This window comes from Emydura macquarii, unplaced genomic scaffold (genome assembly GCF_026122565.2).
Source record: "Emydura macquarii macquarii isolate MOO-44397 ecotype Brisbane River unplaced genomic scaffold, CSIRO-AGI_Emac_v2 contig_71, whole genome shotgun sequence".
In the NCBI taxonomy this organism is placed as follows: domain Eukaryota; kingdom Metazoa; phylum Chordata; order Testudines; family Chelidae; genus Emydura; species Emydura macquarii.
This window is the reverse complement of record NW_027130208.1, coordinates 5,685,420-5,711,062: the sequence shown is the minus strand read 5'-3', so window position 1 is coordinate 5,711,062 and position 25,643 is coordinate 5,685,420. Positions and strand designations below refer to the sequence as shown.

Here is a 25,643-nt window from a genome sequence, read left to right as displayed (position 1 = left end):
AGTACATTTTGTGTTGAATTATCCTCACTTTTTCATCGGTTTATATACAACCTGATCAGACCCCATTTAAAATAGCAGGTGACGTTTTAGAGTTCAGTGGGCTCGGGACTGGGACCTTAGTCACTGATTCACAAAATTCAGCCATTCCCCATGAGTGTCTTCACCGTTAGTGTCCCTTCACAAGATTCCCACAAAACATTTGAGATGGCAAGTATTTTAATCCCAATATTATCCAGCCGCCAGTTCAGCCACAAAATGAACTTGGTAACAAGGGTTGCTAATAGTGATCCTTGGATGAAGGCTACATCCTACTGGAGTTCTTCTATGTGAAGAGATACGAGAATTACTTGTCTCATGAATCATAATCTGTTGAGAGAAGAAAGTTTATGGAGAGTCACCAGACAGTATTTGTTGAGTCTACTGCAATGTCACCATGAACATTTGCATGTCACAAATGAGACAAAAGTCAAGTGCCAAGGATGGGTCAGAGGTCTACCTTGGAGAGACCCGGTTCGGTTCTCTGTTCTGTCACAGATTCTCTGTGTGACTCTGGGCAAGTCACTTTGGATAGGTTTACACTTAGGGCAGTGTGCAGAGACCATGCCCAGCTAGCACAGAATAAATAGCAGTGTGGATGGTGAGGCACCACAGGGGTGAGTAAAGTGCCCTACATGTCTGAACGCTGGGGGTATAAGCCTTACATGCGAGCCAAGCCATGCCTTCCTTGGCCACCCTGCTAATTTTAGCAGTGTAGCGTCCTGCTGCTAGATACTTTCATTTGTGGCGCGGGAGAGCTCGAACAGCTACACCCTGGCCAGAGCCTTTTACTATTGCATGGAGCTACGTGCTGCAGTGTGGACCCAGCCTGCCTTTCACTGGGGTGTGTAACTGCAAGTACCCTGCACGCCGCCGCAAGTATAGACAAGGTTTTAATCTCTCCTTGCCTCTTTCCCATCTGTACAGCTCTTTCCTACCTCCCAGAGGTGTGGGGAGGATAAATACATTAAAGATTGCGAGGCACACGGGTACTATGGTGATAGAGGCCAAATAAGTACCTAAAATAAATAGATTAAAAGAGAGAAAAATAATTTCTTGCTTTGAGGGTTTGAAAATTCTGAGCTGTTGCGTTCTTGCAATTACAGTTGATGTCACCTTGGGGATGTGCAGCTTGGCTGAATAGTTTCTCAAGAGTGGATTCAAAACGTGATATATCTGTAAACTGGGGATAATGATGCTGACCGCCGTTGTAAAACACTTTGAGATCAACGGATGAAAAGCACAGTATAAGAGCTATGTGGTGGAGGTGGTACTTGCATTACTACTTTGAGTGGAAAGAAAAGGAGTGATGCGATTGGACACAGTGTGTCAAAAAGAAATTCACTGTAATTTATGAGAAGCTAATGACTGGCGTCATTCTTCATTTTCTTGTATAGAACTGTCGCAATTGCTAAAATAAGGTGGGATTTGCAAAAGCATTCCGCATTGATCTAACTCTGCTCGCATTAAAGCCAGAGAGAGTTTTTCTGTTGACTCCAGTGGGAGCAGAGCGAGGCCAGTGCTGGATTCTATTCCTGTTCATGCATCACTTACAGAAGTGTGAACTAATTTCTAAAATAAGACCATATTCTTCCCTACATTGCACCTCTGCAGCTCCATTGAAGATCTGACTTGTACCTTACCTGCACATTTAACGCACCTTCCGATTGGTTAGAGTAATGCCTGATGATGCACAGAAGAAAAGAGCTTAGCTTAACTTTCAAATTCCAGAAGGAGTTTACTGAGCCGGGACTAAACAAATCAGTTTATAAACCGAGCAAATTTGGTCTGTGACAAACATGGAATGCTACCATGCTATTTTTACAGAGTCAGTTGTCAGCATATAACCGCACATTGCTGGACAAAAGAGAGAAGCGAATAGTATGAATAAGATAAGAGATCCAAGATTTAACTCCATGCAGACATTCTTGAAGAAAATGCTAGTCGTATCTATTTGGATTATACCTAAACTGACAATATTGAGCAGTACTGGGCCACAAAATTGTTAATGGAAGTGTGGCACTTCATTTTTTTGTAATGTACTGTTTATACATTAGACTATTACTAATTCTGTGCCGTGTTATATGAGCAATTCTTGTTCAAGCCTGGCTATGAATCGTGTCTCTTTCCTGGAGGCAGAACATGTTGTCTGTCTGCTTTTTTTCTTGCCATCATCATCTGCAGAGCTTGCTCTGCCTTTCGTTTATCTGGTGACTTAAATGACAGATGTAAAAGAGATGAAATAGACTTCCCAAATTATCTAATGACATGAGAGAAGAGGGTGATCTTTAAACAACATTTTTTTTTCCTGGTGGTTGAAAATTTTCCCAGGGGGAGCCTCCTTCTACAAATGCTAAAAAACTTTCTGGGATGCCCCTGAAACGTAGACCAGAATAATGTTTCTGCTTCTAAGTAATCTTCAAAAGATGTTTCATAAAACTCCAGCCATAAAAATTAGCTTCTTATCTTTTCAATTTGATGCTACTGTTCATTCATCCTGCATCATAATTTTTGCTACAGATGCAAGGTGCAAACACCCTTTGTATAAATATGGAGAAAATATTTTTATTGCAACTGTTTGAAACGTAATACGCAGTCTGAATATGCAAGTTTCTTATTAGGTGTCTGCTCTGGAATTTTAAATGAAGCCTGAGTACAGCCTCTTCGTAGAAGGCAGTGAGCATAAACATATTTTCCTGCAAATTATATCATTTTAAGGAACACTGGTGTATGCCCCTGTGCTCCATCAGATTCTATACAACAACCGCGAGGGGTGAGTGATGAGATTAGGAAAATTATAGCTCTGTCAATGGGAGGTGAGGGTGCTTAGCACCTTTGAAAATCAGCCTTAAAATGATTTGCAGATGACTGATTAGGTGCAATAATTGCATTACAATGCTAGAGAATTGTTTTCTTCTAAAAGGAAGATAATTGAGGTGACTGACTATGGGCTCTTTGAAGTCTTATTCTTAGATTACAATAAGTAAGATTCTGATTAATTTAACAGCAGGGCGTCAAAGGCTATTAACAACTTAACATGAGGGCCTGGTAGAATGATAAGGAGATAAACAGCCTTTGAATCTCATATTAACAATCTGGCCATATTATCGTTTAAGCTTATGTTGGATCATTGTCAGCACGGTTGTTTGATAGGCAATATTACAAAATTGTCAATTTGTCTTTCAAATGGACACTGTTAATACTGAATTCAGAAGCATGGTTGGCAGCTTATCTTTCTAGTATCCATTCTCAGTCTCCCCTCTTATGAGACGCTGATGGTGCAAATTGTAGTGCTGATGTAGTCTCTCTTTCTGGCTGCGGGAGAAGAGGTACAAGAGGTACAAGGTACAAGTAAGGTCACTAGCTACCTTTATACAGCAGGGAGCCCTTTTGCCAAATATTGTAAAAGTTTATGAACCATAAAATGCACACAAGGAGTCTGTAACCACCCAGCCTTTTCTTCAGTGCCTTCTTGTTGCAGCATTAGCAATTCTGAGCAAGTTTCACAGTAGGGCATAGCACAAATTAATTAGCTAAATTACTATCTAATGGCAGTAAGATTTGATACTGTTAAATATTTCAGTGCAAATATGGCAACCAGGGTAACATATTTAAATATGATTGGTTCCTGTTTTCAGGCTGAATATCTCACTCTGGTCAAGGTAGCCTACAAAACCCAGTGTGTAGTTAGTTCTCCCATTAGCCGTGGTCTGATCTGCCATTAGTGCTGGCCTGCTCTGATACAGTGGACCATGATTTTTTTAGTCTTCTCTTAGCAAAGACCATTGCAATGCAAAAATGATGAAATACAATTTAAAGAAAAATCCTATGCTCTGCACATAATTAAATCCCATTAATAATAAGGGACCTAATTACTATTTCAGGTTCATCAACAGAACATTACGGTGATGAGTTCCTGGCTGGGAGGGTGTTGGGATGATCTCTAGCATACATGCTGCAAATTAATCATGCATTGTGTCTGGGCATCCATATAAGATCTCAGAATGGAAGGTGCTGATTATTTTTAGCATGCCATTCCTGAGACAGGGAATAGAATTTGCTTGACTTTTTTTTTTTTTTTTTTCCCTGTTGAGAAGAAACCTTTCTGGCTTTGTTGTAAGTGTGGTTTTTAATAATTGTACACATCCCAGATGGTTCATGAAAACTCTTTGAAATGCCATCTGCCAGGCGTGTGTCCAGCCGGCAAGCCTGTCATTCTGCTACAAGAAAAGAGGAGGAGGGATTTCCCTGCCCCCTTTCTTTCTGAATTGCAGTCAATAACACTTGCTCAGATTCAAGGCAGGATAGCAGCACAAGCATCTGAGAACTTTCTTTGTGCTAGACAATAACATGGAAAGTTTGGGGTTTTTTTTAAACTTCCCTCAGATAAGGCACCCTAACCTGTTGTTTTATTTCCTTCCATTTGTTGTTGGTGGCGGATGAGAGGTGACACATGTTATCTAGCTGATGTAATGTTTTTCTTTTTACGCCACAGCTCAGCATTTCTAATGCATTCAGTGTGTGTTACAGGCAGTCGTGCTGATAACAAGCACATCTGCGGGGGTTTTTTTTTTTTTTTTTGGCTTGAACTTTTTCAGGAAATTAAGAACACTGAAATGAAACAAATAAATCCATCCAAATGGCTCAGAGGAATTATGGCAAAGATATAATTGTCATGTAAAAAAGCCAGCTAGTTAACAGTAAACCACTAGATGCAGTTTTGCCATCATAAAAAACAGAAGGAGGGAAACATTGTTAATAAATAGCCTCTGCAGGAAGGTAGGAATAAAGAAAACATGGGGAGAGTTTTGAAATGAATCCTGAAGTTCCCTGATCTTTAGGCTTCATTTATTAAATAAGTCATTCCCCTTCTTATTCCCCTTCTTATCCGTGTGTGTTTTTAAAAGGTAAGTTACGTGGTAAATCATGTGCCATGCATTATAGTCATGAGTGCCTGATGGTCCAGGGTGACATCTGACAGTTACATTGGATGCAAAAAGACATAAGGTCTCATTCTCAGTTACATTATAGCCCCTTTGCTCTGCTCCAGCAAAGTAAAATAAAAGGTGATGGAAGCGGGTCATTAGAAATACCAGTGTGTAAGGTGGTTTCCAGGGCAGGTCCTTCTATGCCATCTCTCCCCCCTACCGTCTGTCATAGCCCCTGTTTTAGGTGTGCGGGGGAAAAAAGAGGGTATGGCTGGTGCATGCCATGCGCTGGCTATTCTTAGCTGGCAGATGGTCCACAAGGAGGGGGTCATTGCATCTAGAGCATCAGTAACAGTGGCCTAGACAGCCTAAGAATAGAAGGAGTGCAAAGGTGATGTAAAGTCACCATCATTTCCTCTTCGTCCCCCCTCTCCCCAGCCAACTACAGGGCTAGTGGGACTGAGAACAAGGAACAGGAATTTGTACAATGAAAAAGAGGTGGCACTAACATGCATAAAAATATCGCCATAAATGCTTCTGAATAACGAACTTGAGAGAAAACATGCACATACCAGTGGAAATCATGTCAAGGGGGCCACTTTCTCAGGAGTGACTTCTTGAACAATATTTTAAATGAATGGAGTGCAAACCTACTTCCACCTTCCCTGGCACTTGAGAAAACATCTGCCAGGCTGTCAGTAGGACAGGTATGTTATGCCCGAACAGCTTCTATGAGCTTCAGTCTTCCCTATACATTTCCAAGAGCCCTACCTCTTTCTATGTGCAGGCATGGAATTCAGCCTTTTTATGGAAAGTTGAGGCAGATGCATGTACCGAGCTGGTGGTGCTTTTGGGAAGGAAGAGTGCTAGAGTAAAGAGCATGCTTGGTTAAACATCAGCTATGGCTTTCTGCTGTTTTAAAGTTGTTATTCCTGAACCAGCAGATTGATTGTGGCCAAAATGCCCATGCCCCTCCAAGCGTCTTATGCTACACTTCCTCCCTCGGTTGCATGTGTTTTAATACCTGTGAATATGTTGTCACATTTATCTTTAGATTTATGGAATTTGCACATCTTGTGGCCTCACTTAAAGAAAATAAATACTATCAAACATAAAACTGATCAGTATCAATTAAATGAACTGTTCCTGTGAGCTAAAATACAATGGAATATGCTACCTCAATGGAAAGTTGTGAAAAGACTCACTTGACATCACACTCACTGAACTTCAGCTAATGAGGAGAATGGCATTTCAGGATAGCTGATCACTAGTGAGGGAGCCCTGTTTCCAGTCATACCCCAGGGCTGTGTTCCAGTTGCTCTGGGATGCTGCCTTGAGAAACAGGCAGTTTCAGAAATAGCAGCCAGACCCCAAACCATACAGATTTTTATTGTAGATTGAAGTCTATCCCTTGAATCGCTTCTAGCAGCAAATCGGGAGCTGGCGTAGTCTATGGGGAATCAATAGGTGACAATTGTGAAGTCATCAGCCACCGTGTTCCACACTAGCTGAAGCTTTTGACGTGCCGGTCACACACGCCTTGAAGACTGTACTACAATAATGTAATCCGGAGGTCACAACAGTATGAATGAGGGTCAGGTACAGTTCAGTGAGGAAGGGTTATATTATCCTCTATCTAATATAAGTGATAAATGGTGCTCTGGCCAGCACCATTATCTAAGACTCCAGGAATCCAAGAGCATCACGAGGTTACAAGGAGGGGAGGTAGAAAAATGAGGAAAATTTGTCCCCGTTTTCCACTGAAAAATTTCCAGATTCAAGTTTTTTTTGTTTTTGTTTTTGTTTTTGTTTTGGCCAGCTTCAATTATGAGCCTCAATGGCAAATTATGGTCAGGCCCTTGAGAGAGAAAGGAATATCGCCCCCTGCCAACTACCATCACTGCCATTTTGTGTGAATTGTACTTTAGCCAATTCATTCAATCATGAACAGGCACAAAAATGGTTGGGTGTTGCATTCCTATTTCCATTTCAGTATATATATGCCTATGTTTTACATAGCCTTTATGATACACAGATGTTGCAGTACGGGCAACGAGCTGTTTACTCTGAGAACCTTAACACACTCATGTATTTTCAAACATTTTTTGGATGTTTAAACTTGTAATCTTACTGTCACCTGAACACAGTTTTGGATACAGTTAAAAAAATCATTCTAGTTTTTAAAGATTGTATAAATTTGAGATAGTTAGTTCTCTATTCTTAAAATGAGGGATACTTGGTGGTAATTCTTGAACTGGAACGAACTTTTTAGGTGAACCTATTGTACCAAAAATGTCTTTGTGTGTGAGAGAGAGATCTAACATTTTTGTATAATACCTGTGTCAGTTGTTGAACAACAAGCATTGAACACTTTCTAGTGCTAAGTAAAAAAGTAATAGTAAAAGTAGGGAGAAATTAAGAGGTACATGCAAAGGAGAAAATATATCTTGAAATGAGATGTGAAAGGAGGAGAGATGTTGAATTGGAGAGATATGGATAATAGAAGCTGCAAAGAAGCTTCCATATCTAGAAACATACTTTGTGTAGTGTAAGGAATTATTTTGATAGCAACTCACAGGAGAGGCAGTAAAATAAAATTCTAAACTAGCAGCAGGCACAATAGTTGGTGTGCTCTCAAACACCAAATTCTGGCAGATGTCTTTTTTGCATATGCCACAGGAGATCGTTTGGTACAACCCAGAGAATACAGGAAGGTAAAACAATTGGTAATCTATGTCTGCGAAGGACAGATTTACTGTACTTATTCGGTATTTATGTTGGGCTTCAAATTCTAGAATTTGTGCTAACCGACTCTCCAGGTTTCTGTCCACATAGCTCACATGGGAGAATTAATTTACTGACACTGATATTTCCATGGAAGATGTTTCAATGTCCCATTTAATTCCTGATAGTAGTGATGTTGCACTAACTGGTGTTTTTCTCCATTTAGGCACAACCCGTCCTCCTCGAGAAGGAGAAGTGCCTGGTGTGGACTATAATTTTCTGACTGTGCAGGAGTTTCTGGACCTTGAGCAGAGTGGAACTCTTCTTGAAGTAGGAACATATGAAGGTATGGCACAGTGGGGAATTGGTTCAGTAATATAAGCTTAAGGAGACATTTATATAGCTACTATAAAGGTGTTTAAGCCAATGACTGTATCTGCTTTTTAGGCTTTGTCTTCACTAAGGGAAAAATGGTCTTTTCTTAACTCAAGTTAGCTAAAGATAACTCAAGATAAAATCCCAGTGAAGACAAGGGAATTTGCACTTTTCACATAAATTAGCAGGTCAAGTTAGGCTATGGGGGGAGTGTAGTTTTTAATTTGACCTGATGATAAATTGTGTGAAAACTACAAACTATACTAGGATTTTATCTCGAGTTAGTTAACTTGAGTTCACTCACCTTTTATCCTAGTGAAGACACAGTCTAAGGGGCTCCGTTTCCTTAGCATTAGTGACCAACCCTCATACGCTTTGAAATATGGAGAGTTCCCGTATCACTGTGGTATTATATTTTTCTTCCAGCTCGTAATCCAGTTAACCATACAAAGTTACATTGGTAGCCCTCGTCTTCTAGCATTTGCAGTGCTTGCCAAGCCACCCAACAGCAGCTTCATTAGCACAATGAAGGGCCCTGGTCGACAAGGACACTGGTCAACAACATGTGCCACTGACTGATTGAGACCACACTGACAAAGTGTGTTGTTGCGCAGACCCCATGTGTAGAGGTTGGCTGAACATATTCTTTGGCCAGTTCCGAATCTGTTCAGCAGAGTTCAAAGGTGACATAGCAGGTCAAATCCAGGCAGCTGAATGGTCAGATCAGCAACAAGGAAACCATTCCAAACATCTTTAGCTGACCACTTATCCCACTATAAGGTTGCTGATCACAGATTCCAGTCTGGCAGTTGATGACTTAAGTCATGCTCTGGGGTGACTGAAAATGTCTGTGTGCAGTGGGAGACCTGGATTGGCACATAGCTTTTCCTCCAGCCTGGCTGTAGATGCTCTGCAAGTAGTGTTTGGAGGGGCTATGTTGCTCAGAACTGCTAGCCATGAAATAGGAATGAGGCGTAGGATACCTGTGATGATAGGCATGGTTAAGTTCATAGGTCTATGTCAACTAATTTAGTGAGAGGTAAACACCACCACATGGGCACAATATTCTGCTGAGGAATAGCAGAGTGCCAGAGCCAATGAGCGAAATGTCTGTGCACCCGCGCCCCATGTGAAGCAGGCTAATTTGCTGATTAGATTATTCCTGGTCCTGCCTTGGGCAGCAATCTTTTTTTAGATGGTCGTGGAAAGTCAAAAAGTGGTCCAGTGTGACCCCAAGATAGACTGGTTTTGCCTCGTGTTTCAGTCATTTTCCATTGAGGAAGATGTCTAACTTATGTTTAAGTGCTTGTATTGTGGAGGTGAAAGACTCTCAAAACTGTCTTAGTTACACTTGGTTGGAGGCATCAACTGTTACAGCAGGCCGCCATCTTGGCTAGGTTGGTATTCAAGATGTTCTCCAATTTGGTGAAAGAGCATGACTGGGTACTGCAGCCGATGTCATCCGCATAGGTAAACTTGAGTGACTGTGTCAGTGGCAGGTCATTTGTGTACAGATTGAACAGGGTGGGCGCAAGCATGGAGCCTTGGGGTAAGCCATTGGATTTTCTTCTCCATGCACTTATTCTGTGTCCCGTATGTACCTGAAAATGCCTGTCACGAAGTAGAAGTTCAGCAATGTCCATCACCCATGCTGGGAGAGCTTTTGACAGTTTTACTAGAAGACCAGCATACCATACTGTATTGTAGACTGCTCTTAAGTCCAAGACAACAGCTTCTGTCTTCAGTTTCAACAAACTTGTTTTTATATATGTAATTATGGTTAGGACTTGACTGCATATGCTTCTACCCTTCCGGAAGCCAGCTGGGTTGACCCTGAGAATTGTCTCCACATCTGGAGATATATGCTGATGGATAAGCTGGTACAGGACTTTGAAAACAACAGATAGCAAAGACATTAGTCAGTAGCTTGCCTCATTGTGTGTGTCCTTTCCAGGTTTTAGAAGGATATCCTTTCGACATCCTCCAGATCCCTCATTAACAACCTGCATCAAGAATTTGGAGAACCATCGATTGGCATTGGTTCCAAGGTGTTTCAGGAACTCTGGTGAAATGTTGTTGTATCCTGCCGCCATTCTGGGTTTGATGTTGCTCAGTACATGTCTAATTCAGTGCTTGTGAGTGGTGCTATATGCTGATGAAGTGGATTATGTCATCTGAATTACTGCCATTCATCACGAATCTGCTGTTTTATCAGTTTACTCGGGAACCATTGCAACCTGAAGTAAGTGGTTAGCAACTTGCTTTGGAGTGACAGGAGGACAGGACGGCACTGATCTCCCATCCTCCTGGCTGCAGCAGGGAAACTGCACGAGTCCTGTAGTCCCGTGCACTCCACTTGGGTCTCTCTGCAGTGGCTCCCTTCTGCAGCCAGGGGGATGGGAGATCAGTGCTTCCCTCCCTCTGGCTCCAGAAGGGACCCCAGTGCCTTGGGACATAGGCAGAGCGCTTTGCTGTGCTCCCTGCTGGAGCCAGGGGAGAGGAGTGCTGATCTCCTGTCCCCTTGGGTGCAGCAAGAAGCACCGGTCTTGTAGCCCTGCAGCAACGCCCTCTGCCTGAGTCCTTAGGTAATAGCTCCCTTCTGTAATCAGAAGGGGATCAGCGGGCCACTTTGAAAGACCCTGCAGGTCACTTTTGGCCACGGGGTAGGAACCACTGGTCTAAACCATCCAAGACAGATGGCCATCCAGCCTCCTTTTGAAAACCTCCAGTGAAGGAGCTTCCATGACCTCCCTAGGCAGTCTGTTCCGTTGTCCTACTGTTCTTACAGTTAGGAAGGTTTTCCTGAGATTTAATCTAAATCTGGTATGCTGTAGTTTGAACCCATTGCCTCTAGTCCTGCCCTCTGTGGCAAGAGACAACATCTTTGTTATGGCAGACTTTCAAGTTTTTGAAGACCACTGTCATGTCCTCCCTCAATATCCTTTTTTTTCAAACTAAACATATCTAGGTCCTCCTTCCTTTGCTCATATGGCTTGCCTTCCATCCTTTTGATCCTCATTGTCGTTCGCCTTTGGATCCTTTCCAGTTTCTTACACAGCCTTTCTATGCATTAGTGACCAAAATTGGACAGAGTACTCCTTCTGAGGCCTAACCAGTGCCTAGGAGAGTGGTATTATCACCTCCCATGACTTGCATGCTATGCCTCTGTTAATGCAACGTAAAATTGCATTTGCTTTTTTTGCAGCAGCCTCGCATTGGTGACCCATGTTGAGGTTATGATCCCCCACAACTCCCAGATCATGTGGCCATCTAGCCTAGTGAAATATACCCTGTTGTTCCAGGTCAAGTCCACTCCACCAGTTTTTCCACTGTCTGCGTCTGGCTCTGAGTAACCCCAGGCAGTGTGGTAGCTGTTTAAATCGCCCACTTTGGGAGCCATGAGAAACAAGCTTTCCCTGAAAATGAAACCATATGAAAATGAAATGCTAATGGAAGATCACCAGAAGAGTTTACACATCACTGCCTTATTTTCCTAGCGTCCTCTAGCCTCGTTCCCCTTTTCCATTCATTTCTCTTCCTCCTGCTGTCTCCTTTTTTCTCTCATCCTCCCACTTGTGCATCCTTTGTCACCCAACTCATTGTTTCAGTCTCTGCCCCTCTCCATTTAAAGACTTGTTCCTTTTCAGGGGGGTTTTCTGGAGTTCATTTTACTTCCTCCTCCCTAAGGAGCCTCACACTCTCTCCAGGTCCCAGAAGAACTGCTGAAGAGTGATTTGAGGTGCTCCCAGTCCACTGGAGTTTGAGGGCATTATTTCCATAGTATTGGTCCACCCTGAGTTCTGGTCCAGTGTATGTGCTGTCCTGAAGCCACTGATGCATCTTACCACATCCTTATTGGTCACGTCTCCTTCCCCTCTTCATCTCCATTTGTGTGTCTCTCTCCCCCATTAAGTTCTCCATCAGGAACATGTCTGCTCATGCTCCTGAAGTGGATTTTCTACAGTAGAAAATGGTAGGGGAAGTTGTGTGGTTTCCATGATCTTGTGCTGATTTTAACTCCCAGTGTCCTGGGAATTAACTTTTAGGAGAAGATAACTTTTAGGGAAAATCCTTCCAGATTCCACTAGTGTATGTGCTGTCTACAGTATCAGAGAGAAATTCAGAAATAAAAAAATAATAGCCATCATTTTGGCATGGTGGCCTAAGAATAGTGTGTAAATAACTGTTGTTTTCCAGCCACAAGTCAATGTTATAAATCTGATTCTTATTTCCACTACAGCTTCTTCACACAACTCTGGCAGTGTAACAGGGCCTTGAAGTGGGCATTAGTTACATTTATACTTCCTTTAGTGTCCCTTTACACTGACAGAGCCATGTAAAAGGGCCTTGGTATAAATGAGAAGCAGGCCATTATTTCTAGAGCAGTGCTTCATTGCCTTACAACATTGAAGAAGGTGATGCACTGTCAGAGAACCTAAAGCAAGAGCAACAAGTGGATAAAACCATCCTTAAGCTACATTGTCATCCACAGAGTAGATCAACACTGTCAAACGGATCTTGACATAAGTGAAGAAGCAGATGAAGACATGTTTGTTTTGTAGCCTTTAAGGGACTAATACAAAATATGTCCAAAAGAAATCCAAACTACTGCTAATTATCTGTTTAAAGATGGCCTGCCATGTGGGGGGAGAAATGGGAACTTTTTGCTTCTTTATGATGTATAAAGAAGTCCTGAATTGTTTTTTAAACCCAATCTTTGTATACTCCTTTTTGGGGTCACCTTTAAACATTGCACTTGAATCCTCGCCTACAGCTGCACCAGATGAAATGATTGCAATGTCAAACCTTTGGGTTTAGCATTGCATGACGTAACTGATTTTCTAGTTTGGTTTTACTCTTCTGGTTCTATGAGCTGATTAGAATCAACGCTATTATTCCAATAACAAAACTATGCTGAAAGGAGCTTTTTTCTTTTCCTGTGTTTAACTATAACACTCAATTAATTTTCCTTGTCATGATGCTCAAAATTGATCAGCTGAACTGCTTCCCCATTACATCTCAGTCCTATTGGTGCTTTTGACATTTTCACTTTGAAAGGGAAAATGAGTACCTGTCTCTAAAGCCTTGTCTACACGAGCATTTATGTTGGCAAAACTTGTTGCTCAGGAGTGTGAAAAAATACACTCCTGAGTGACATAAATTTTGCTGGCATAAGCGCTTGTGTAGCTGTGTTATGTCAACAGGAGAGAGCTCTGCCACTAACATAAGACAGCCACCTAAAAAAGTAGCGGTAGTGATGTTTGGCGGGAGAGCGTTTCCCGCTGACATAGCGCTGTCCCCACAAGCGCTTATGCCAGCAAAACTTATGTCGCTCAGGGGTGTGTTTGAATGTGGAAGTTCAATTTGCATCATGTTTGCTCCATGACTTTGTTGGGTTTGATTAGTTAGCACTCCATTCTGGGCAGAGTTTGCATGACTTTTGGAATAAGCACGCAAAGGTGGAAACATTCTAAATTAGTAAAAATGCTGTGTGTGTTTGTGTTCTGCATTTCCAAGTTCTGTTTTGGTAGTTTCTCAAGTAGTCTAATCAAAGTACAGTATAGGAAGCATGGAGAGTGTTTTGACATTAGAAGGTGAGTTTGCCTTTTGAGGGTTTATCAAGGCATAGAATGATGTGTTTATTCCTGGATACCACTGGAAATCCCGACTTTATTTCTACATGCACGGTTAGTCCTCTGCCTTGCTATGTCTCACAGGCCTTTATTATTATCTCAGAATGGAAAAGTCCATTTAGAGAGCTTGCTTCATCTGAGCCCCTGTGGCGAATCGGATACCGGGATGATTGCAGTCGCAGGTATTTGACTGATCCTGCAATGTATTCAGTGCATAGAGCCTCTACAGTGGGAGTAATGCAGTAGTTACTAATTGCTTTGAAGTTACTTATGCATATGAATTGCAGTGGGAAGAAATCATGGCTCTAACAAACAGGTGCCGTGAATATCACAAGGGAATCCTGTTTTGTGGCTAGAACAGGGCATTGAGTCACAACTTCTGGATTTCTATTTCCGTTTCTTCCACTGGCATGCTGTGGCCTTGAATAAATCAGATAACCACTCTGTGCCTCCGTTTACTGATCTGTAGGAGAGAATAGGAACACCTATCGTGATCACCATTAAAAACTCCGCAGATACTGCAATGTGTCAGCAGTTATTTTCTGTTACAAATATAGGGAGAATTCTATAGTATCTCAGATTATAATTATCATCATCATTACAATGACCAATGGCACAGTTAAGATCAGCATCCCATTGAACTAGGGATGATAAACATGGTGGCTGTGATTTTTGAGTACTGTTTGCAAATGCTGAATCTTGAATGGTGACTGCATGAGTGTCAATGAGGTGTTATGAGGCTTCATTAATGAATGCTTGCAAAGCACTTAGTGATCCTCAGATGAACAAGTGCTGTAATGTGTGAAGGGTTGTTAAATTATAGAGCATTATTGTCAAGGCATCATCTTTCATTCTCGGGATGGGTGTTGTGTGATTGCCAAGAAAAGTAATAAGTAATCTGCATTAGTTTCATGACTTAAAAAGTAATGGGTGACTTATTAGCATATGTAATATTAAACTAGCTACTGTAGACAGGGACTCTGATTACAAGTACTTAATGACTGTAATCAGCTACCTTTGCAGTCCAAGTAGAATAGCAGCAAAAGTCCCAGGGTGCATTCAGAAACCTGCACTTGAATTCAAAGAAACTGGTTTTAGCCTAATATTTCTGATGTTTGTTCTGCTCACATTCCTGTCCACTGGCTCTCCTCCTGCTCCGTTTCTATAGAACGGCTGTTTTTTGTTGTTCTAGCTTCTTTGTTGATTTGCATTCTGTGGGTCTCGCCAACTTTGTACAGCCCTGAAATGAGTGCTGCGGCCATGGTATGCAAAACATAAAGAAAGAAAGGGTGGCAGATGCTGTGGATGCACATGTTGCAGAACGACATGTTCTGCTTAATAAGATAAGATGCGCTTATTAATGTCTCCATACTACAGTTTGACTCAATAAATCATAATGGCTCCTTTAGAGCCATTACAGTGTATCATGTCAAAGATCCACTTATTAACCTTTACATATTGTGGAAAGATTTTTTTTCCCCCTCTTGACTTTGTTTTTCTTTCTGTTTCATCTGGTAAAAACATGCCTGTGTGTGTGTGTGTGTATTATATATAGGCACGTGGTAACTATTCCATAAATAGGGTTGCATTGTGAAATGAGACATAAATTCCTATTTTTCTCAAAATATAGGTTGACAACTAGTGTGAAACTTCATGGGTTCTTTTTTGTGCCCTTTGAATTTTCGAATGTTTTGATTGGTTCATACATTTGTAATAGGACATCTTTGGATTTGGGCTGTGCCAGCATTTTTCCTCAGCAGCTCTATTTTTCATTTTGGACAAGTATTTCTCAAAAATCATTCTGTCTACACAGACTTTGGGAGAGAAGTTGCTCCTGAGGACTTCTGGCATAAAGGATAGGGTTCTGTTGGGTTTTATTGGCGGGGGGAAGGGGAACTTAAATGTTAGATTTAGGGACATTTTTAGCTATTATTGCCACAATATGTGCTGTGCACACAAGCCTGATCAGTGGAGGTTGGGCACATACAGGAGAGACTGATAGTAGGAGCTGAACACACTCAAGCCTCATTGATGAGTGCTGAGCCCACAGAAAATACTATCAGTTGTGAGCTATGCTTTCTGTCACATTTTATCCTGCAACACCGAAGGGCTCATGTGCAACTGCTGACAGACAAAATATTTTCTGCCGCAGCTGTACTTCTGTGTTTCACCAGTTGGCCCCTACTCTCATCCAACTCCCACCTTACAGTGAAGCGTTCACAAGTATATTCCATACCCCTTTCCACTACAACTACCATATATTACAGACCATGCACTCTGCAACCGTCACTCTGTTCTCCCAGAGACGCCAGCCTTCCGTCCCCCTCAGAACAGCCTTTGTGCGCCCCATCCTTCGCCAAACTACCCTCCCAGTACAACCACCTAGCAATCCAAATATACATGACAGTGTTGGGGAAAGGGTAATGGATAATCTGCAGTATACGGTAGTTGTCACGGTAAGGGAAGTGTTTGTGGCGGGAGTAGTCTTAACTTTTTCCTTTCCTTACTTTTTGTGGGTTTACGTTAGACAGAGCATATGATGTGTATAGCAATCTTCACTACTTCTTAGCACTTTTTTTGTGTGTATTTATGTATACATATATGCATGCACCTGTGTTTGTATATACATACCAGATTGTGTGTGTGCGTACAACAGATACCCCGATATTACGTTAACGGTCTTTGCCTGACTGCAAGAAAGAGTCTTGAGTTCACAGAGTCAGCCACGGCCTCTGGTGACAAGATATTCCTCCTTGCCTCTTAAGATCAGACTCTCCCCCCCCCGCATCCCCCAACTGTGTTGCATTGCTAAAGCACAACAGGGGAAGTGGAAGATATTGTAGTTGCCTTAGCTCTGAATATCTTTGTTTAATTTATTGTAAGATAGACTATTGTGTGCATTAGATCTGTTTGCGTACAGCTGTATACAAATTTAACAATAGCCATCTGGTTGGGAAGATATCTAATGAATTTCTGTTATGCTATTGTTCACTGTAAGGGCAGCGATTTTGATACATGCACATAGGAGGCAACTATTTTTAAGTTATTTTTTGTGGCTGCGTTTTTCATGAGGTCTAAGGAGGCTAGGGGTCCATATCCCCTACTTCATTACGCCCAAAGGAAAATCCCAGCCTATTTGGCCAATGCGGCCATAATGCAAGATTCTTGGTTGTTACCCAAGAATTTAAGCCATAAATTAAAATATGCCTATTATAACCTTTTGGCTAATTTCCCACAAAACATTCAGACTAATCTCTCAGCTAGCCTATTTTGCACCACCTCAAGAGAATCGGAAATATAAAGGAGATTTGATTTACATACATTGTCATTTAATTTCTCGGCATTCTCTTTATTTGCCTACTGCAAAACCATGCTGTGCTTTGCTTCCCATTCCAGATGCTAGGTCTGTGGCCTCCTCTTGGTTGCCTGGATACTCTGAGTTTCCTCAAGGCAATTGCTAATCAATGTGTGTTGCAGTTAGGTGATTCCTGCAGACAGCAGCCAGAACTGACATCTAAATGTAGAAATCTGTAGCCAAATACAGTCTCCGAAGTGAGCAGCTAAAACAATGTAACCCTATCTCCGCTTCCAGGAATCAATTCGTCTTGTGCTAATCAGACACAAGCACTCTTATTGGATTAGATGAACAGAGGCACTTTTAGTAAAATTAAGGGTCAATCATTTTTGGTTCTTCTGGAGAGCAGACAAAAGAGGCACATCTCAAAAAACAATTACATTAATAATTACATTTTGATTCTGCATGTCAAGACCTTGCTTAATTTTCATATTTATTTAAGTTTCTTCTCCAGATTGCCATTTTGTATTAATATAAAATGCAACAGAGACTGCTTTTTAAGACATCAGCCATTAATGGAAACATCGTCAAAGCACAATATTGGAGCTTTGAAGATAGGCTGCGTCCTCCTCAAGTATAAACTCTTGAGTGCAAAGAGAGGGTTTTTCTTTTATCATTGCAAAATTAGGCTTTGCTATAGGAGTCAGTGAATTCAGAACTGCAGACGTAATTTTTGAAGGTAACATAGGCACTCCAGATCTCCTACTGACTTCTGTAGAAGCTCAGCACATCTGAAAGTCACGCCATAGCTACCGTATATAGTTTTGTAAAATGCTTTAGGATCCTCTGGGGTAACGGATGCTGTGTGTAAGTGTAAGATGTTGTTAATAATTAGAACTGAGTGGACTATTCAGTACAAATTATATTTATTATGAATTTAGACCCTTTTGGTTCATAAATTTATCACAGACCAATGCTAAGTTGCCTTTTCATGTATACATTCTTTATAATTATTAGCAGGATACCTGAAACAAATAATTTCCAGCCTATGGGTGGTTCATAAACTCTCTGCTTTGACTGTTACTCCTGGTGTGTGGCTGGGTTGCTAAGACAATCCTCTTCCTGATTGTTTTATTGAAATAATTTAAATACAAAGAGAAAGAACAACAAATAGCAAATAGAGTACTCAAAATTCCAATAGAAATTTCTGAATGGATGATCATTTGTACTAAGCTTTGTGAAGCTTTCAAGACTGGTAAACATTTTCCTGAATTTCTTATGGTTGTCCAAATACTCCTTAAAAGCAAATGGTGTGTCTTCCAACCCAAAGAACAGCAAAGGAAACAGAAGCATTCGTGAAATCATTTGCAAATGAGGGATATTTTAAAAACTATTCAACAGATCTGTAAAAATAAACAGAAGGAATTTAAAAAGAGACGAATCTCAGAGGATGAGAGAAATTACTTGATATAGATTCAATTTTTTTAAAAAATGTGAAACCTATGAGCAGATGTGAGACAGCTAAAGTTTTGATATGTTGTTTTTTGTATTGGTCAAAATCAAGGCCTTACTGCTGCTAATTACAGTCAGTCACAAAAGGCAATGTTTGTGGGTAGTTTCTTGATGGTGTTGGAATTTAAATGGTGGCAGCCCAGCTTGAAAGTTTACACCCTTTTAGAGGGTGACAATTATACCAGTGTTGCTGGCTTTGTTTGAAAAGGGAAAAACTTGCAGCTGCCACAAAATAGCTCCCCTCGCTCCCAGCTCCCAAGTCAGCTGTTGTCCCCTTCTCAGGCCTTCTGCCTGATGGTGCAGCGAGAACCCTTTCCTTGACTGTGCGTCTCCCCTGTCTGCTCCTGTGCCCGTGAGTCAAGAATCTCTAGGTGCCATTTTTTGTTGAGTACATGAGTGGGAACAAACCTGTGAGCTTCATTTACATCATCTAGTCTTAAAGGGCCAACGGTCTGGAACCCATTCATGCTCCCCAAGCACAGTACTCTTTTGCAGCACCTTCTAACTGAACTGAGTAGCAAAGAGATATACTCATTTGAATACAGCCAACACAAATATTAGACACACAAGCAAAGTTCCATTGGGTCTAATAGTCTCCAGCTGATGTCATGGGAGCCAGGCTGTGATATGGCATTTCCAGAGCTCGCAATGATCTAACTAAACAACTTTGTTTTGTAGTTTTGGAGGAGCATCTGAAAGCATTTGAGGTTTTTATTCAGGCTGGGTTTTTATTTTCAAGGTGCCCTGGCAAAACACAGAAAAAGAAACAGTTCCTACCCCAAGGACCATTCATTTTAAATTAAACAGACAGTCTAAATGTATTGCCACATTGAAATACATACTTACATTGAAACGCATAGCTTGAAAAAAAAAGTAGATCACAATTCTGGCAGTGTTCAGTTTGGATAATTAGAAATAAAAGGGGAGTTAAAGATATTTTTAGGGCAGTTTGTTGATAGTCTCCCTCGGGGGGAAAAACAAAAAGTGTTGATGCAATTTAATATATTCCAAAAGCAAAAAATAATTTTCAAAAAAACTGCCCAAGATTTTCCAAAGTGACTAGTGACTTTGGTTGTCCAGCTTGAGACATTTTTGCCTGACTTTTTTTCAGGTCGACTGTGACTATTCACATTTTCATGAACTTACTGTCTAAATCATTACTGGACGAGATGAGAGAGGGGTGAATTTCGCAGAGGCAGGGAAATCATCCTAGCCTTTCTTTGAATTTGGAGTGGAATTTTAACAAAGGGCTCTAAGATGCCATTCCAACACATTACATCCTTACCAAGATATCAAAATTCTGCACCAACTATATACTTATATATCCTTGGTCTAAAGGATTACATATCCTTACATATGTTACATATACGTGGCTCTAATAGCTTATAAAATCACTGAAGTAAATGCTGGACAATGTATCTGTATTCAGTGCCACATCTAAAAGCTTGTATTGCTACCCGTGTACTTTATATGCATATTGACCTTTGTAATCACCTGTTAATATCCTTATAAAATAAACAGAGTTTTAAAAAAACAAAAAAAATGAGTAATATTATACCTCTGGAGAAGTACAAAATAGAGTAGGACAGATAATCTTCTTTTCTTCCTACCTCTTTTATCTTCCCCATCCTTTCTCTCTCACGTTCCTCCTCCTCCATAAAATACTCTTGCAATATATAGAACGTAAGAATAATTTCTCTGGCAGAGACTGCACCTGCGGTAAGGTTCTACATTCCCATTAGGGGCTCTTTCCAGAAGTAGTCATTTCCTTCTCCCTATAAATTATGCATATGTGTACATTTAAGATTCCGAAATGAAGAATAAAACAGAAAGGTGTTGCTGAACATTGCTGTGCCCTGCCGAGTTGACTCCTTGATCCGTTATAGAGACTTGAATGGAGCTTACCGAGAACGAAGCTCTGGGCATTGCTGTCATAGTGTTTCTACAGCTCTGAATGCTCCAAGAAGGGAAGCTCCTCTGATTTCCAGAAACTGTGACTTTTGAATCCTAGTCCTTGTACTTTAAGTCGGCGGTGCGATGGGTAAGATCTTTGTGCAGGATAAGCCAGGAAGGCAAGCTGGGATTTGCTTAGCTGCAGAAACTGACTTTCCTCTTTGAAGCCCTCCCCAGATGAACTTGGCTGATCCTTTTTCCTGGCTGAACTCTTTCTTATTCCCTGTTGCCCCAATCAGCCCATGACCTTTCCAGGGTCCACAGGCATTTGCTTGGTTTTTCACTCTCCTTGCTATACACAACCCCCTCAGACTGCTGGGACATGATTCCAAAGAACCTGTCTTAATTCACCCCAAAGGCCAATGGAAATAGAGCTTCAGAGATGGACTAGAGTAGCAGCTTGAAAGGAGAAGATTGATTCAACCACTCAAATGGCAGTTCAGACAAATGTTATGTTTTATGAATTAAAGTTCATATGTATGTGATTTGCACATCAAGCTCTTGTGAGCTGTTGCTGGGGATTGTTAAATAACTGCGTGTTCTACTGCAATCCTCGGGATTACTGCATTTTGGCAGTGGGTTCCCTGGGTTTGTCTGTCTAATTCATTGATTAATTTTAAACACATACAACACATTCTCCTATAGACAGCAGGGTGCGTGTGTGTTTTGTAATATATATGTCATATATACAAGAGATGATGGTTTAGTGTGGTATATAGGTTTTATGTGTACTTAGTTGAGATAATCCTGCATTTTGTGTGTTTGTGTAAGTATACACACACGCTGTATACTCTGACTGTCTCCATGTATTAAAGGGAGAGAATATACAGTATTTAGGATGGTGTGGTGTGCTAAAAAGTTGGGGATTCTGATAAAACTTTGATGCCAAATCATGCTCTCATTATTTCCTTATACGCAATCCAGGTAACTGTAGATATAATGCATCATGTAATCATATATACCTGTTTTGAGAGTAGAATTTTGAGTAGAATTATGGTTGAGCTAGATAATGTGTATATGTGATTTTATATATACATGCAGGCGCACACATCTATAGGGCATGTATGTGCATATATAAACATGCACACTTATATTGGAGATGGCAAGATAAAAATGTATTTTTGAAACTGCTGTGGGATCCCTGAGGATAAAAAGTTATATGTAAACAGGTGATATTTTAAGTCCATTTCTATGGCCCAAGGGCAGACATTAAATATGTAATAATTGTTGAAACTGCTATAGATAACTTATATTTGAAATACAGACTTCATTGTCGTAGTCTCAGATAATATCAGCTGCATACTGAATATTATAAAGTTACTTAGATCATAAATTCTTTGGGACAGGGACTGATTTTTTGCTCTGTCTTTGTACAGTGCCTAGCACAATGAGGTCCATGGCTGGAGAGTCCTGAGTGCTTCCACAATACAAATTATTATTAGTAATAATAATAGTAACGTTGTTTAAAGTGAAGTAGAATGGAAATGCTGAAATATTTCAGTATGGAGATTGCTATTCCGGCGAGAATGAATCTGTATTTACAGTCAATGTGCCATAAGACAGGATTCCACTGAAAGGGTCAGAATTGGCCCTTGGGAGATGCATGTGCAAATGATTGGGAGTTGCATGTGGATATAACCTGGGCAAGGGTGATATTTGCCCCTAAGAGTCTTGCTTTAAAGATTTGGCTAGTTCATGTCTACCCTAACGGACCCCACCAACTGACATTCCTGTTTGAAGAAAGCATGTGGCACTTAGTGTTTTCCTTTAGTGAGCGATTACTTTTTCAAAAGTGCAACAGCCACCCAAAGAACTCGTGTATTAAAGCAGGTCATTCCAGCTTTTCATTACTTATCTGGGTGATTGCAGTAATGAATTTTTTATTTTCTGCAGGGCTCACTCTAAATCTGACACAGCATTGTGTGGGTGCCTAAATGTAAAAAGGCCACTAATTGAAATTCAAATGTAATGAGATGAAGTTTTGCTATTCACCACAGCTGTCTTTGTTTTAGTCCTTGTACGCTTAGTGCACCTAAACAATGCAACCCTAGTTTCTACTTTTAAATTCAACATGAATAAATTAAAAGGAAAGAAATCTTTCTAGTCCATTCCAGAAATGAAATGTATTTTGAAAAACAAGAACAATATATTTTGTTTTATGGAGAGAGAGGTTTTGATGGAATAAGGATAATAATTAAAAAAAAAATCTTGCTGCTTAAAAACTACTCTCTTTTGAACATGCAAATGTGTTTTTATTGCCTAGGTAACTATTATGGAACACCCAAGCCTCCCAGCCAACCCGTCAGTGGGAAAGTGATTACCACTGATGCTTTGCAAAACCTTCAGTCCAACTCCAAGCAGTCGACTCCAAAGCGAACCAAGTCTTACAATGATATGCAAAATGCTGGCATAGTGCATACAGAGAATGATGATGAGGATGACGTCCCTGAAATGAACAGTAGCTTTACAGGTAAAGCAAAAAATATTCTTGTCCATATAATAGGACACATTGCATTTTTCCCCTCTCAACAGCGGCCCTGCAGAGCTGTCAATTTTGGATTGAACCACATGTAATTGGGTTAGAAATATTCCTACTGCCTCAATTAACAATACATTTTCCCTAGCTCCCAGAATAGTTTAAAAATGACAGGGATTAACCTAAATGTGTATCTGTTTCCCATACAAAAGTATATAACCCTTGAAGGATTTCATTTTTTTCCCCTTTAACATATCACTATACTCAACATAGCTAATTTGCTAGATGAATGAGCATTATGGTTAACATAAAGTATTTCTGTGTTGACAGTGAAGCGTAGAATTATGTCATCTGTGAAGCCACGTGAAATGAAAATAGATTTGGATAAATCTAAGAAAATTCATTGCCTCTTTCGCTTGTTGATATCTTTTATATTAATGATAGGCAGTCTGATGAAAATAGCATAGAGAGAAGATGTATAGTTTCTTCAGACCCTCATGTAGACACTTTATTGTAAAGCCTTACATAATTTTAGATTCCTCTAAAATGGGAAGTTGCTGGGGTTTCTGGGAAGACATCTTTTGCTGTAAAAAATCATTCAGAATTTCTCAGCAATTGTACAGTATGGTGCACATTTGTCATTAGAGGTACATTCATGTTCCTTTAAATAGTGTCCACTGAATCCAGTGAGCCAGATTTTGTTCTCAATTGCATTAGGATAAATCTAGATGACTCCATCAGTTTCAAATGAGATGGAGCCCGTGTGACAGGAGGAGATGTTCAGAATGATTGCACAACACCGAGTAGAAAGTAAAAGAAACCATTTTAAATCCTTATAAGCATCAAACTAATCATATTGCTATTGGAGAGCTTGAAGCTGTTTCATAAAAAGACACATTATGTAGTACTGGAAAACATGTAAACATTCTGAACTTCTCCCTGTGGACAGTTAAAAGCAGCTGCTATTGCAAATGTTCAGATTTCATTAAAACCCTTTGTATTTTGAACAATATGTAGGAAGTTGTTTTGTTAGAAACTAAATCTGCCTAGATTCTCACTCCCGCCTGTGATTTTTCCCTCTACTATTTTCACTTGATTTTTAGCCAGGCTCTGAAAAGTCAAGGAAGTGTTCATTACCACTGACATTTCTAACCATTATAACCGGGGCTTTGTGGGTCGCGTTGGAGACATCTGAAACAAATTGTTCCCTCTTCACTCTGCCCATATTTTTTTTAAATTGCTGGCCACATGTTTCTTACCTACACCAGGGGCTCCTCAACTAAGTACAGTTTGCTCCATGTTCTGTTCCCCAGCAGGCTTAGGCTGGCCCACAGAGAGGCAATGAGATCTAATGTGAAAGCAAACTCTGTGTGCTTAATAGGTCCTTGTGTGTCACTTTCTACAATGTCCGCTGCCTGTCCACAGGTCTCAGACTGATCTCACATTAATCTAATCTCTGGCTTCTGCCTGCAGGGGTCACAAAGGAACTATTTTTCTCTGATGCACAGTGTGGGGGTTTTTTTGCCTCCCTCTGAAGCATCAAAGATCAGCCACAGCCAGAAATGGGATACCAGTTGGCGTGGACCAGTGCTCAAAGATGGTACAGAGAACGCTTTTTTTTAGATGCCTGGCGGGTGTCACGTGCTCAGGGTCTAACTGATCACCAGATTTGGGGTCAGAAGGGAATTTTGCCCCAAGTCAGATTGGCAGGGACTTTGGTTTTATTCAGTCTTTCTCTGCAGCATGGGGCATGGATCGCCTACTAGGCGATCATCTAGTCGTAGCTCCACCTAGTCAGTTCCCTGACATTGCAGGTACCTCAGGGTCTCCTGTTCTCTGCCTGTGGCACACAATAGTTTAGTCTCATGCGGATTAAACTCCATTCATTTAATGTAAGTCACGGGGCTCACTATGGATGTATTTGGGTGAAATTTGGTGGCTTGTGAAATGCAGGAGGTCAGAATACATGGTTTAATTGTCCCTTCTGGCCTTAAACTGTATGAAACAATGGGGCTGCCCCTCTGGCCAAGAGACCAAGAAGCTCCTGCCAGAAGCTGACCACCCACCCCGTCCGTTGCTCAGTGCAGGCAGGTTCAGAGCAAGAAATTATAGGACTCTGTCCCAATTCCATTGAAGTCAATGGGAATTGGCTCAAGCCCTTAATCAGGATTTAAACTCTGGTCCTATATCTTGGTAGCCCAGAATTTTCAAATACCATACTTATGTAGGGCTTCACATCTTCAGCCACTGCACAAACATTAATTCATCCTCACAGTGCTTCTGTGAGGCATAGAAGCAGTGAACAGCATTATTCCCATTTCATAACCAGGAAACTTGAAACAGAGAGAAGCAGATTGCCTCATTTCAGAGATGGTTGAGCTCCATGTGCATTGCAAACACTCAGCGTCTCTGAAAATCAAGACATAAGCGATTTGCTCAGAGTTATGCAGCAGGTTGGTGAAAAAGCCAGGACTAGAACTCTGGAGCTTTTGGCTCACATTCCTCTGCTGAAGCCACACCACCACCTAATTTCTTTCCAAACTATGGGCAAGACTCTCAGTTGGTGTCAATTGGCATATCTCCTGTCAGTAAGGGCCAGATTTCCAAAGGTCTTTAGGTGCCTAAAGATGTGCCTGGTGGGATTTTCGGAAGCTTGTGCCTCTAACTCTCATCGGGGTTAGCACTGAAATACCGTTGAGAGTCTGGGCCGC

General features: G+C 40.9%; 1 protein-coding gene across 32 annotated transcripts in view; it reads left to right on the top strand.

The window, feature by feature from the left end:
* MAGI1 (membrane associated guanylate kinase, WW and PDZ domain containing 1) overlaps positions 1 to 25,643 on the top strand; it is a 461,964-nt gene that overhangs the window by 347,088 nt on the left and 89,233 nt on the right. For all 32 annotated transcript variants that reach the window (XM_067541995.1, XM_067541864.1, XM_067541805.1 and 29 more), the window contains exons 3-4: positions 7,915 to 8,034; positions 22,720 to 22,926. In XM_067541995.1, the coding sequence (XP_067398096.1) occupies positions 7,915 to 8,034; positions 22,720 to 22,926 (327 nt within the window). The remainder of the gene's footprint in view (positions 1 to 7,914; positions 8,035 to 22,719; positions 22,927 to 25,643) is intronic.